Below are 15,327 nucleotides of genomic sequence, written 5' to 3' on the forward strand. Positions count from 1 at the left end.
AGTGACTTCTTTCTGTCTACGAGCACATATCTGTGAGTGTGGATTCTGCACCCTTGTGTGCGAGAGGAACAATATTGTGCCACGCTTCATTGAAAATAACGAGTCTGTGTCCAATCAAGGAGAATAGTGTGTTTGTGTGGTTCAGGTGTGTGTTCAGCTTTCCCACTAGCAGGATTAAAAATCCATTTTAAACAAGTCCACGGAGAGCCTATAGGTGGAGGCTGCACACACCAGTGATAAACCACAGCCCACTGTAAAACTGAAGCGCTGATGGTTTGAATAAATACACACATCACATCAGGCAGCAGCAGCGGGTCCTGTTTTCAACGTAATCCTCACTGCCATATCAGCAATAAAATATATAAAATGAAGCTTGTGCATTCACATCAACATGAAAAAAAATAGACAGTGTGTATAAGCTGATTTCCAGGGTGTTAAAGTCACAGCAAACCTTAACACCTCCGTCACTACGCATGTATTATAATCTGCCTCTACTATCAAACAGCAAAGATAAAACATCTCCCTAATCCATGTTTAATTTCCTGTCCCAGAGTGATGTATGTAAGCTCTTTCGCTGCCATCACTGGTCATTATCTGCCGCTGATTAAAGCACCAAAAGGAATATGTTGGATTATGGGAAATCTGCTGGTAAATATATTGGCTGCAGTGAATGTATAGACATGAGAGAGCAGCAGCAGTCATTGATATGCATTCCATTGACTTTGGTATGATTTTTTCAACTCGATAGTATCTGCGGGCACCCAGGGCTGTAAACTGGGGCCGATAAGTTAAGAGTCTTATTGTTTGAGGTTCTTGACATTCCCAGTAAAAAAATGTCCACATTGCCTGCAGTTCACAATTTTCATATTTTCATAGTCTCGTCTAGTGATGTTTAAAGCTGCACTGATTTAAAGATGGATCTAATTAATAATAGGAATCTAACAGACCACTTGTTTTGAAAATCAAGCTTTCAGCCTTGTTAACATGTCCATATGATGTTTTTTAAGATGATACAAGACATATCATGAGCAAAATAAGCAGTCAATAGCATGACTGCATATTTCCACCTTGGGTCTGCAGTGAACCAATGACAGTGTCATTAAAACAGATTCAGGCAGCCAGGGATACATACATCATATAACCTAAGGAACCAATCCTGTCAACTTGTGTGGAGGGAGGGAAACCTTGTCAATACAAAGAACGCGAGTTTGCATTAGCACAACCACTAATACTGGGTCAGCCACTGCCAGTTGGAAGCTAACAAACAACATAAACAAATAAAAGATGCTAAATACAATAACTGTTCTGACACGTCTGCTGGTTGCATCATCTGAGTCGGGTTCTGACTGAGGCTCAATTATGTAGCTGAGTCTTTCCGATGTTTCCTCCGCTAACTTTCTTGATACATACCACTCTTTCATCACCACAAAAACCTTGTTAGCACACAGAACAAGAGTTAGCACAACCACGAACACTGTGTCAGCCACTGCCAGTTACAAGCTAACAAACAACATAAACAAATGACTACGCTAACTGTTCTGATACATCTTCTAGCAGCTGCGGCTCGAGGAACTCACTGTACACTATCGTTAACACACAGGAGTTAGTGGAAACCAAAGTAGAAGTAAAAGCGGACTGATTCTTGGATTTCATTGGGCTACTAGAGACACAACTCCAAATTAATAATAATGTTTCTGTGTGTCTTGGATATGTAAATAGGCAACTGTTAATACTGTTATAAACAGTCTTCGGGTGAGTAGCAGGGCAAGAAAGAAATAAAATATTGTCTGCTAGATGCAGCCTATGTCCAGTATAGTTTTCAGGCTTAGCTTTAAATCAGGCTTAAACCAGCCTTTGTGCTCTTTTTTATGACATTGCAAGTTTGTTGCATAATAAATTTATTAAGAGTAGTTAGTTCTAACTAGCCACTATTAACGATCCATCCACCATGGGTAAGAACCATGAACAGCTTGCTTCAATTAAACATCAGGTCCCTGCTTTGTGAGTCTACTGTGATCATGTGATACAGTCTGGCCAGCACACAGAGCTGTGTAAATACACATAGCACAGTAAATGAGGATTTGTGCGTGCATGTATGAGTCTCTTCCAGATATTTCCCCAGAGGTATCCTGTATCCTTATTGCATCATACCTCCCATATGTTTTTTCCATCTGCCTGTCCCTTCTTCCCTGACTCCATCATCTTATTCTTCCAAAGCACATGAATGGACCCGGCATGGCTGAAGCTTCCCTGGATCCAACAATAGAGCCATTTAAAGTTCCACATCAGGGTTTTACTGGCTTTTTAGAAATAAGAATTCAAAGGAGGAAAGCAACATAATTTTCAGATACAGAACATAATGCAGCAGCATTATTTACTAACCTTATTTACTGATTTGAATGCATGCACATTTTTTCCTAAATGAGTTTCCTTTATGTAATCTTTTTGAAAACACTGAGAACCACATCTTCCTCTGTCCCTCTTGCAGAGAAAAACCGCAGAAATTGAGTAAAGGGTAGTGTAACACCATAAAAGCCAGACCAATTTAAAACTGTGAAAATCCAAGCACAGTTAAAATCAGCGAAAGAGTAAAAATCTTCTCTCTGACCTTCAAATATCAAAACGCATTATGTTTGTACTGCATGACAGACCAGTGAGTCATTCTAGCATTTTGATTTTCAAAGAAGAGAAAAAACAGACATCGGAATCAGATTTATCAATATAAAGAGAAGTATGGCTGTGGATTTCTTTTTTTTTTTTTTCAAATCGACTGACAGAGCTCCGTCTGTCATTCTCTCTGACACCAGAACAGTCAATCATGTTCCATGATACTCACTCTGCAGCCATCACGAGAGAATAAATGCCCTCTAACGACACAACCTTGACATAACCTTTCTCCAATGTTGTCTTTGTCCATTAGTCACCACTCAGCGAGGACATTGTGCTTTTAACTTGATTATTCTACATCGTACAGCACGGTCCAGATGACACTCAATATATTTCTTATTGTGAACAGATGAGAAGACTAAAAACTAACTCTGAATGTATCTCACTAACAAGGATTGTGTGTCGTCCATATACCATCTTCCTCTGAGCCATAGAGCTACATCATTGTCCAAAAACTATTAAAAACACATAAGTGAGTCACACTGTTGCACTGTGTGACATCCTTCATTACCATGAACACACACACTGTAATTTATTATGACTCAATCGAGCACTGAATATGGATGAATCCACTGCCTAAAAATAGTCCCCAACAAATGCACACATTTCTTCCTTGTCTATACCTCAGTCATTTGGGTTCTGGGGCACCCCCTTACTTTCTCTTTCTTCCTATCTAACTTACAAACAGGGAGACATGTCTTCTGGTGCACATTAGCTGCACTAGTAACATCAGTTTACAGACTAGGTACCTAATTAGCTATTCAGCTGTAACACTCAGCTTAAAGCTTAAAACCTTATCAAATGTCAATAACTGGTCAGTTTGGGTCATTTTTTGCAAAATGTTGTGGCCCTCATTCTTCAGTACCAGGGCTAACAAAACGCTCACTGTCCTTGGTTTGTTTACACTGTGTCCACATGCCCTTGTCGGCTGTCAATCAAACATGTACTCAGAAGCTAATGGGACATTTCTGCTCAATCTCCCATTTCCATTTTTTTCTTCCATTTAATGGTGAAACTAAATGACATTAATTATACATAACTATCACATCATTTTTGATTGCATGAAGGATATTACAGATACATGTTTTCAGTATAGACCACTGGGTCACAATTTTACATTGTCAAACACTTTCTTTATCATAAATTAGTTTTTAAACATTATACTGATAACGCTTTAAAGGTCCCATATTTTACACTTTTCTGATGTTGTATATGACATGTTGGTATTCTTAAAAAGATATTTCTGTGGCTTTAAGAACCAAGAAAAATCACAGTGTGCTTTTACTTCTCCCCTCTCAGGCTTCTCTCTGGAGCTCCAGTGACAACATGTTGGTGAGCCAATCAGAAAAGAGGCTCTGAGCCTGTAAGGTTGGATGGTGGATCCAGGTGGGTGGGGCTTGGAGCATGGCTGACAGTGGTGACTGCTTTGTTGTGACATCACAGAGTTACAGAAGTCCTGATGGGCCATTTTAAGGTTCAGTTTGTGAATAGAGGCTGTTTAAATTTCTCTGTGGACTGAGCACTTTGATACTTTCACAGTATTAATATTGAGCCTAGACCAACTATGCTTAAAAACACATGGACATCTCACATTCTACAACATGGGACCTTTAAACTGACTGACTGGTCCAGTGTAACTTGTAGTCTGAGCCATCACAAAAGGTAGAGTTGCAAATAGCCTGAAAATTATAGTAATTTTTTTTTCTTTTTTTTTTTTTTTTTGCAAGAGAAATGGTGAAGATGTGACAGTTGTGCAGTAAAACACAACGCTGGTGCACCAGGAGCACGATGCCATAATGCAGCAGCTTTCAGTGATTTCAAAGAAAGCCTCCTCTCCATGACTGATGATTGTGATGGAGCCGGACTGAGCAGTCCACAGTCTACTAGTTGAAAATGAAAGCAGCAGGTTGTCTCATGCACGCTCACACAAAAACAGCAGCCTCCTGTGGAGAACCCACGCTCACCGCAAACCCTTTGGAAGCCATTACAATCATTATAGACGTGTGCGTGTGTACGTGTGTGTGTGTGTGTGTGTGTGTGTGTGTGTGTGTGTGCATAGCAGGGCGACGGAGCTGATGAGAGCAGTTACCGGGACTGTGCCTGGTGCGTCATATTGACTCCCTGTGCAGTTATCTCAGCGAGAGTGTTGGAGGAGGGCTGCACAAGCTGCAGTCAGGCAGTGATGGAGGGGTGGAGAGGCAGACAGTAAGGTCACTCATAGAGCACGGCAGCCAATGGATTTTATGCTTCCTTGCTGTTACACCCACTGGATTTATAAACTCACTGGTTAAGAGAGGTAAAGCTTGCTGTGGCTTGAGTGCATTCTGGTCAAAGGGGAACCGGTGGATGTTTTAATGCTGGTTTGAATTCCGACCACAGACCTCAGCTGATTCCTATTTTCACTCGCAGGCCAACAAAAGCCTTGCATCGTGTCTGCTTACCTTTTTTTTTAAATTCACCTCCCTTTCACAGACACATCACACCACCTTTTAACATATCCCAGGTCAGGCAAATCCACGTTTGACTCCAGCAGCAGACTAGCCATTCATACACTCCAGGCGGTATTTGAGGAATGAAATGCAGTATGAATTTTTAAACAGCGCACATCTGCGTCGAGTTTCCAGCATCATCTCTTATTCTTTGTGCCTTTGCTTGATCCAGCTTCAAAATTCATACTAGCAAGGAGTAGCCTTTCTGATATTCCAGACATGCAAAGCCTTTTTTCCCACTGACATAAAGCTTTAAATTGATTCTAAACTGTTTTTATTATTCATATATTTATTCTGAACCTAAGCAGGAATATCAATACGCGAGTGCAAACTCACTGAGCACTGGCTGAAAGGATCAGAACAGTTACCTTCACAGATATAACTCAGCTTCTTTTTCCCCCCTTATATCCAGACATAATCCCACACCAAATAGAATTACCAGTGGACAGGGTTGTAAAGATTTACTCAATAAATTGATCTTATGGCAAACAACAGTGGGCGGATTAGCTGGATAAAAAAGAGAGATCAAACCCGGAGAAGAATCGAATCCACCTCTTCAGAGTAAGACGGATTTAGGGTTTAAAACCAAAAGTTGAATTCACTAATGTATTTCTAAATTGAAATAAATGGAAATGAGGTGCTTTGTCCATCATGTGTGACATACCTTCCAGGTACTGCCATTCCCCAGGAGGCTGTGTTCAGTTCTGTCTATGTGCTCTGGTCAAAGCAGCCTCAGGATATACTTATTTACTCTTAGTGTATGTATTACCACCACCACAGAAAGCACATTATGTTTTCACCTCTGACTTTCATGTACAGTGTTACAAGAGTAACTACAGATCTGGTGGTTAGATCATCTGTTGATCTAGATCTATAATGTCCCGAAGGGGGTGATTTGCAGTTTTTCATCATATCAGGATAACATGGAGCAATACACTAACATGGTATTTTAACTGAAAATCAAAATATGATAGATAAAACTGTGGAAAAAATGGAATACAAACTATATGGTGTTGTGTCAGAATTTGAATTTGAATTTGAATTTGAATAGGGAAGTCTTTATTGTCATTGTACAAGAATACAGGGAAACTAGGGGTGCTACAGCTGATCAGTGCAAACAGAAAACAAAGAAGAGAAGGGGACATACAGAATATTTATCTGAGAGAACATAGGAATATTTGTTGAAAAATATGGAAATTACCAAAAAAGCACAATTAAATGAAATGAGGAACTACTTCATGTTTTTATGGACTGGTCATGACCACAGTTCTTTCATTTGGTAGCTCAGTCACCTGCAAGCTCTCAGTCTACCTTCCCCTAGGGAGACTCTCTGCTGTGCTGAACATGGTGTTGTACTTGTGGGGAGTGACAAGATCAGAGGCTAGACACTGTAACAATATCAACTCAAAAAATATGTTGTGGTCAAATGTCGTTTGACCTTTTCCTTCTTTTTTTTGGTGGTTTTTGCCTTTATTTTTTAGCAGTAGAACAGCAGCAAAGGTCACTGGCCCAGAACTGAACCACAGACGTTGCAGTTATATTGAATGCACTGTAACTGTGCAGCTCCAACCGTTGTTAGACTTTGACATTAGGTACAGTACAGTTATCCAGGAGTATTAAGAGATGGAGGAACTTTCAGCAGCTATACATCGCTTTTAAAATGAGGCTGAAGGAGTGCTTAATTTAATGATGTGTATTGAACAAAAATGGAAATTCAACCTTTTAGTCCATTGATGGGAAACCTGTATTTTGTGAAGAGTATTTTGAATAGTTCGATATAGCCTATGTTCTGTATTTACAGTCATTTATATTTATCATGTTTTTAATAGAGTAACTTTTGGTTTAATGTTTGTATCTTCTTGATAAGAGCACAGAAATAGTGTACGGTACCTGTGATGAGGAGTTACCAATCCCTGTCTCCTAAAACTATGTCTATACAAAACTAATTTTCAACAGTAAACATTTTTAATCAAGATACGGAAGGAACTTTGGTAATCTCAATGTATTTACAATGTCACAAAATGTTGAAATTAAACATATCAGCAAAACATTTGCTAACATATTTAATTTCTTTTCTTATGTATGTATATGCACTCACAGCACTTGGTCAATATTAAAGAAAGATTGTGGTCTTGTTTAAATATTAAAACTGTTTACAATGCTTTAAAGCACAAGACAGGACTTAACAATATTTAACCACAATCATGATCTTTCTCTAAACTGGACCAACGTTTTTGTTTGAATGTAACCTCACACAGAGATCTATCTACATCTATCATCAATGTCAATGTCCTGTGTGTTTGTATGCCCACCATAACCCCAACCTCCTGCCTACGCAGTTCCAGCATCAGGCACTTTGTAGGCAGCAGTTACATTTCCACCAAAGCATGTTTGACAAAACAAATCCACATTATACAGATGTTATTTCTAGGAGACAGAGCTGGGGTCGCACGTACACACTGATATACTTTACATGGTCACAAACTGAAAAGAGTGGGATCAACTGATGTATAGTCACATGACTCATCACTGTACTATACAAGGAAACCGAAACAACCTCAGACAGTAGCCCAACGAAGACAAGATAGTCAAAAACAGTTTGTGACTAAGGAGTGTTGTACTGGAGAAGAGCTGTACACTTTACTTTATTTTTAATACACAATAATGATTAACTGAACTTGGATTACTGTCTTCCTGGTGGTTCCCAAAAACAGACTGATTACATCCAAAACATCCTATCCTGGCTCTGCAGAGGTGGGACTCCGGACTGCCGGATCAGCATGACACACTGCACCTCTTATTCTAATCCTCATGCAGCTCATTACTGTCATCTAGCACAGTTGATCTGAAAAAAAAAGTACCATGCATTTCAAATGAAAATGACTTTGCTGTGACACATATGCCTTTTTAAATGACAAAAGTGACTAATAACTGCTCATAACTCAAAAACTCATCCTCAGATCCATAAAACAATGCTGCACTAGGCTTTGCAATATCAAATGAGGGTCTTGCTCGGCAGCAGGGCAGACTCTGCAAAGCTGCAAAACACGTACTGTATGATCTGTACTGTACGATCGTACTCTTTTAGCCTCAGTGTATTATAATGAAAATATAAAAAACAAACCCAGATCATGCAAAGAATATCAGACAATATGACATAATGTGTTATCATGGCCCCACACTGCCACAGTTGGTAGTCGGTGGTAGAAAAAAAAAAAAAAATGCATGCAAAATGGCGAACAGACTCATGACCCAGCACCACCACAGCATCTGCTCATGTTCTGTAACAGCAAATGTTTAGCTCACACTTGTGCTCCATCATCACCCCCCTCCTCTCTGTGTATCTTTACTCTTTGACTTGAATCAACAACATCACAAGTGTAGCGAAGCAGCGTGACTCCTCTTTGTCATGGAGGTGTGAATATTTTGTTTTTGTCTGTCTGCGTTCGTGCATAATTATGAACGGGCACTGTGTCATTTATAATCTGAGAGGAGAATCATTTACCACTTGCTGTGAAACATGTAGCCAAACAGTAGCTTTTGCTATTGACATGTTTTTGGTTTTTTTTTCTTTCTCGAATCCATGTCCATTGCAGTCGCAATGTTGCTACGTGAACCTCATGGACATCACAAAAACAACACAAATTGGACATAATATTTTCTTATATTTATCATGTACGGAAAAAAGACTATTGTACATGTAGGAAACAATTAGGTTTAGTCAACTAAAAGGATTTTGTTAAGGACAATGTTTTTGCATGTTTTATCACATCAATTAAATTTTTGTGACTGTCAACAAATCCCACAATTATTAAGTATTTTTAAGCTCTCTTATTAAACACATCAATGAGTCACACTTGCACTGGGTGACAGGTTCCTTCATCACCATGAACACACACTGTAGTCTATTTTGACTCAGTCTCATATACACTGTCCTGCTGCCCCAAATACTCAACTGAGCACCAAATATGTGTTAATCCGCCACCTTAATTAGTTCCTAACAACTGCACTATTTGTTCCTGTTTGATAAAAACTACATTGCCCAGCTGTTTTAAGACATGGGTTAGGGTTAAACATGAAACCACATATTTATTAAGCGCTCTAAATTGGCTCACAGCTGAGGGCCACAGTTGGAGGGAAATCATAAATTATTGAGAGACTTTGTTGGTTTTGGTCTTTCCTTGATTTGTGGAGAATTAGAAAAGATACAAAATATTTCCACCCTTATCCTTCATAATGAAGCAGTGTCAACGAGTTAAAAAGTAAAAAAAAAGTATTTATTTCTAATTCTGCTTTCTCATTCTGGCAGCCTTCTTGCTATCATTTTTCAATGTATCTTATTTCCATGAATATCTTTTTAAAGCGCTGATGTTGAAAATGAACCGGCTGTCTAATGGTGAGATGCTTTTTTTAAAAGAGTGATCAGTGTACATCATCCTTGTGAATAGATATATAAGTTAGTGTTTACAGGAAGATATGTAAATTCATGAATGTATATGTGTATATATGACCATATGTTCACTGTAGTGTATGCATTGCTTATTTTCTGTGAAACGTGTGCAAAGAGAGACAGTAAAAGTGAGGGGGAAATTAAAGGGTTTAAATTTAGTTAAGATTCAATGCTTTCTTATTATGGAAGAGATGAGGGGCTGTAACTGTTATTTGATTCATTTACTCAGCTCACACTTAAATTTGGATTGGACTTAACCCTAGATCAAGAAACTGCAATCTTAGCTTGGTCACCAAAAATGGCAAATTGTAATTTAAAGATCATAGGAGTTCAGTGAGGAATGGTAAGAGATAATACATGAATTCTAATGCTTTGGAATAATAAAGACTCCTTCAACAGCAGTTTAATTCTTGGGTGAATTAAGCAGCCTGCTGCATGTGAAACCTAGAATTACTGCCTTGTGGGTGTATGCCTCTGCCAAGCAGTCAAGTTACACTCTGTCCACACTCATATATGTTGTGACTATTGTGTATCAATGTGTTCACTGAGAAAAATAAAAACAGTCAAAGTCCTTGTGTGTGTTCCTCATTGGCCAATAAAGCTGATTCTTCTACAATACGAAGTTGAGAGTAGACAAAGCTTCAATATGGAGAGGATTCAAATTCTTCACCCACATCGTCAACAGCAGCACAGAAGATTTCCACAACAGCACAGCTTCAAGGTGCATGGGCACCCAACACTAGTGTCACCAATTCAGTGTCCATGGTCACAATCAGCCCTTCTGTTACTGAACGGCCAAAAAAGTGTTTTTGCTCAACATTATGATGTCATGGAGAAGTTTAACTATAACCTTTTTGCATATAAAATGCCATCACTTAATCATTTTATCCTATTACACATTTGTGCAAAATGTTGTCATAGTCAGTGAATGAATTCTTGAGTTATGGCACAAAAATCAGTGTTTTATGAGGTCACAGTGACCTTGAACTTTTATCTTTCACCATCAAAATCTAATCACATCACCCCTGAGCTGAAGTTTGTGCTAAATTAGAAAGAATTCCCTTAAGGCGTTCCTGAAATAAGATGTTGACGAGACTGGGATGGACGACCTGAAAACACAAAGAGCGGTATGATATGATATGATATGAAAATATGACGCAGCTGGGATATTTAATCTTTTAGATATATGGGATCCCTGTCATGCCTACTTAAGTGAACCTGGCAACACTTGACATAGATATTTTATGTTGTTTGTTTTTGCACCAATGTATAGGTTTGTATTACATGTTAATGTCATTTTTTCTCTATGGCTGTCCGATCTGATTTCTATGTATCCATGGAGTACTGTAGGGATACTGCATGCAGCTGTATGAATGTACTGAATGTAATGCAGGGTGCTTGCAGTTTCATAACTTATCATTCTCGTGTGCACAGTGTATCGGTTTGCATCTTTTCTAGATGTGGATATGGATGGGTATGGGTTTAGATGTCACCATGGAGGGTTTTGTTATGTTTGGGTGTTTTTTTAAGGATGTTTTTCTGATAAGAAAATTGAATAACTAAAAACTAACTAAAAAATAATTTTACAATGTCACAGCAGTATACTTGTAAAGTTGAGGGCCGATCCTGGATCGCTGAGAGCTGATGAGTTGAAGTAACCACCCACCCATCTACCCGACTCTTACTTTCCTTCCTCCGCACCATTTCAATCTCAAACTGCTGTCTGTCTTCTCGACGTTCCTCTGTTCATGTCGTCCTTTTAAAAGATCCAACAACTCTTACTTTTCATGCATGCTGCTAATATTTGCATACGTATTTGCATTCTAAGACATCATGATCATTTCCTCTAAATTTCCAGGAGACCAGCTGGTTCCCAAGCAGCGTCTCTCACACAGCCTTGACTCTGTTCCCATTCAAACTGCAGCGCTGCAGGACAAACACACACAGACACGCACACACACATACAGCGCAGCTTTCATTTCAAACAGCCTTCCGTGATAAGAAATGTGGGTAACAATGTGATGTCTGCATCAATAGGCCACTTCAGCCCAACATCCAAGAGTCACGTGGGATCAAACCCACATCAAAGCCTGGCTGATGCCACTATGAGAGCTGCGCAACAATGGGACAATAATTAAAGCCACATGGATATCCAACAGCCACCCTCGTCTCACACACACAAACACACACATATCTCTTTGTCACACAAATAGAAAGAGCACCGTTTGATGCCTGTCACGACAATACACCAACCCCTCCAAATCTTGACATGCAGCTACCCGCCACACAATGTGTAAGCAAGTCATTTCCATCCGTTTGAATGCAGTAAACACATTTAGTCACTTTCATCCACTAAGCAGACGATCATTATTAGGGGCGAGGGAAGCTGTCATAACCAGCAGTAATGCAACAGCAATACATAACAAAAAAAAAAAAAAACACCAAAGCGCCTCCAATGCACTGTTTAATGAGGCAATATACAAGAATATGCTTAGGCTGTATTGATTCAGCCACTTCTTTTTGTCCATTCATGAAGAGTCAGGCTCATTTACTTCATTTATCTTATAATTAATATCCAGAATGTGCTCATTTTTTTTCTTGATCTTTTTTCACAGCAGTTTTTGATTAATGTTCCTATTTCTTTCTTTTTTTTTTCTTCACTGCTCCCTGCTCAGCCTGTGGAGGGAATATTTTAACTATTCTGAGAGAAAAAAGGGACATCTTATCCCAAAAAAACATCAAATCAAGTACGAAGGATTGATGGATATAAGTCATGTCTAACTGAAATATGGGGGCCTGTCTCTCTGTGGATGAAAATCTAACAACGGTTTTCAAATCATTTGAGGGTATTTTAAGTTAAGTTTTAAAGCAGCTGACTGCGCATGAGTTATTTGAAGGTTATGAAATGTTTGTCCTTGCAAGAGAGCAGGTAAACAGAAAAGTTCGAGCTGGAGTGCCCGACATCGTCTTCAGGGCTGCTACTCAGGCACGACGCTGATGACATAAGGTGCTTGTGCGTAATAGCGCGGAAACATGTTGGATGCCCTTATTCCCTTCATGAGTGGGTGTGCTTAAAACATAACTCGCACAGCTCTTGATGGGGAAGGGAAAAAAGAAAAAAGAAAAAAGGTCCCTTGTACCTCCTCAGCATCGACGTCCTCCTCGCTGTCAGTGGGTTCCGGCGCTTTCACGAACCACCACTGGATCTCCAAATACACGGACGCGGTTCCGCTCTGGAAAGCACACGCCATTTCAATGTTTTGTCCCTCTTTAACCGTCATGTTGGAGGGCAGATCCGTGAAGCGACCTGCGGATGAGAGAATTGGGGAAGGGTGAGGGGAGGAGGAGGAGGAGGAGGAGGAGGAAGGGCGGGGGGGGAATATATATATATATATATATATATATATGATGAGGACAGTTTGTGTTATTTCTCTGTGTAATTAAATGCCTGTGAATTATCACTTTGCTGGTCCGCTTTGTGGCTCTACGGTCATGACCGTGACCGGATAACGCTGTCACAGCGGCGGCTGCGTTTACTGTAGCCAAACGCTTGATTAAGGTGCGATCTTATTTTAATTGAGGGAGATGGCTGCCCCCCCCCCCCCCCCCCCCCCCGCTCCCCCTCCCCCCATGTCACAGAAACTGACGCGTCTTCATCGGGAATTTACATAACGCACAGTCGGACCACGGCAACATGATTCAGACACATAATGAAGAGCGGGTTGAGGTTTTTTTTTTTTTTTTATGGGAGTTTTTTTTTTGTCTATTTCTCACCGCGTGTTTTGTATCATTCTGTGGCCGTCGTGCAGCTCTTTGAGACCCGGATTTAAACATTAAATAAACTTATCTGTAGAAGATTGTGAGCAAACACAAGGAGCCTCAAAGTGCAAAAACACAACAAATAGCAAAGGAGTTTGGTCTGAGGCAGGAGAAAACGAGGATACCGCTTAAAAGGAGAGAGTGGGGGCGACGACAGGGAAAAAAGCAGTGAGGATGTTCGTGCCTGCAAACTTTCATATCCAAACCATCATTTACATTCCGTGTAAGAAACTACAGCCGTTCTTAGACTGTTTAGAGGTTTGTGCGCGTATATGGGCGATTTGGGGAGGCAGCTTTAAGGAGGAAGAGGAGCGCAGAGGCAGTTTGAAAGTAATCGCAGAGGAAGCAGGGCAGACAGGCTCTGGACTGTGGCTTTCAGGACCATGGACAGCCGCATGCAGCAGCGTCCGCGGTGCTGAAATCACCTGCTGATCGGTCAGTTCTCATACAAAGACACTATTCAAATAGGCCAAGTTATTTCTTTTTTTTTCATGGCCACAACCTATTCTCTCGCATGAGAGGAAATGCAAGAAGAAAAACAAAGAAGGACAAAAAAAAAAAACAGTCGCTTGCTTTCCTTCATGCCAAATGACTTGATTTCAAACAATCACCAGTTGCTTTTTTTTTTTTTCGTCATCACCAGTAAAAATAAATAAATAAATAAAAAGCAACCTCGTTTTTCTCCTTCTGCGATTATGATAACCCATCTCACTTAAAACATTTCCCGTCTCCCTCCAAATCAGCCTCCTTCGCTTTTCCAGAAAAGGCTGCGCACTTTTAACACTTTCTCCGACCGAGCAGCTTCCACCATGCAGGGAGGGCAGCGATCCCGACAGGATGCCACTGAGACACACTGAAGGAAAAAAAAATATATATATATATCTATTCTTACCTTCAAAGGAGAATCCCAATTGCACGCAAAATCCGGCTAAGAAAACAAATCCAACAGTATCATGAGAGGTCCACATCATTCCAATATAAGAGAGGGAGATTTCTTTACATCAGCCGAAGAGAGGAAAAAAGACGAATCTTTCCCCCAGAAAAAAAAAAATAGCCTCACACACCAGCAAAATCAAACAGTTGCTGAGCGAGTGTGTTTAAACGGAGATTGCCGAAGGTGGAACATGCTGTAAAACCACAGCTTGTCGTTGCTGAAGTTCTGTTGTTTTGTTTTTTTTTTTCCTCCTGCTCTCTGTCTCTCTGCAGGAGAGACTGTCGACTGCTTGGCTGTATTGAAGTCTGTGAAATAACCGGGCTGCGGTCTCCGTCTGCGCTACCGGAGAGACGTCAGTCTAGTGGATCACTGTGGCATCCACACACTCCACACCTCTGCAAATCTAGTCCTCCTCACCCGGCCCCTCACTGTCACCTTGACCGCTTGATTTAAAAAAAAAAAGAAAATGCGCAAAAAACACATTTGCATCTTTAGAAAGGAATTTTATTTTGAAATCTTTATCGTATATTGTTTTGGTTTTTTAGCCAAATGATGTGGAGTTTAGCTGGATGTTTTTTTTCTTTTTTCTTTTTTTTTTCTTTTTTTTCTGCTGACAGACGTTATGAATGCAGGAAGCAGAACTGAAAACTTCCCCCTGTCAAAGTCATAAAAGTCTCCAACATGAAGAAGTGTGCGTATTTACTGTGGGTGTGTCGAACTTGAATGTCTATGCAGTCAGGAGACGAGTCGGATAGGCTATAAAACAATATTTTAGTATTAGGTGGGAGCAAACGGTGAGGGGGTGGAGGTGGTGGAGGGGCGGGGGGGTTGGTCCAGCGAGTCCAGGGCGAAGCACGGCATGTCCAGAGTCATTAAGATAAAAGATATCCTGCTGGAATATTATTCGCCTCCTGAGCAGACCCAGAACACTCTGCCCTTTGTTGCAATGGGCACAAATCGTGCCACTC

The 15,327-nt window shown here is 40.2% G+C and overlaps 1 protein-coding gene across 1 annotated transcript in view; it reads right to left on the minus strand.

Moving 5' to 3' along the window:
- vstm2a (V-set and transmembrane domain containing 2A) overlaps window positions 1–14,696 on the minus strand; it is a 78,285-nt gene extending 63,589 nt beyond the window's left edge. The window contains exons 1-2 of the mRNA XM_071485597.1: window positions 14,318–14,696; window positions 12,747–12,913 (exon numbers count right to left, since the gene is read on the minus strand). Of these exons, the coding sequence (XP_071341698.1) occupies window positions 12,747–12,913; window positions 14,318–14,396 (246 nt within the window). The 5' untranslated portion in view covers window positions 14,397–14,696. The remainder of the gene's footprint in view (window positions 1–12,746; window positions 12,914–14,317) is intronic.
- Between the last annotated feature and the right edge of the window lie 631 nt (window positions 14,697–15,327).

This window comes from Trachinotus anak, unplaced genomic scaffold (genome assembly GCF_046630095.1).
Source record: "Trachinotus anak isolate AG129_WGS33_773 ecotype Australia unplaced genomic scaffold, CSIRO_AGI_Tana_v1 ptg000009l, whole genome shotgun sequence".
Classification (NCBI taxonomy): domain Eukaryota; kingdom Metazoa; phylum Chordata; class Actinopteri; order Carangiformes; family Carangidae; genus Trachinotus; species Trachinotus anak.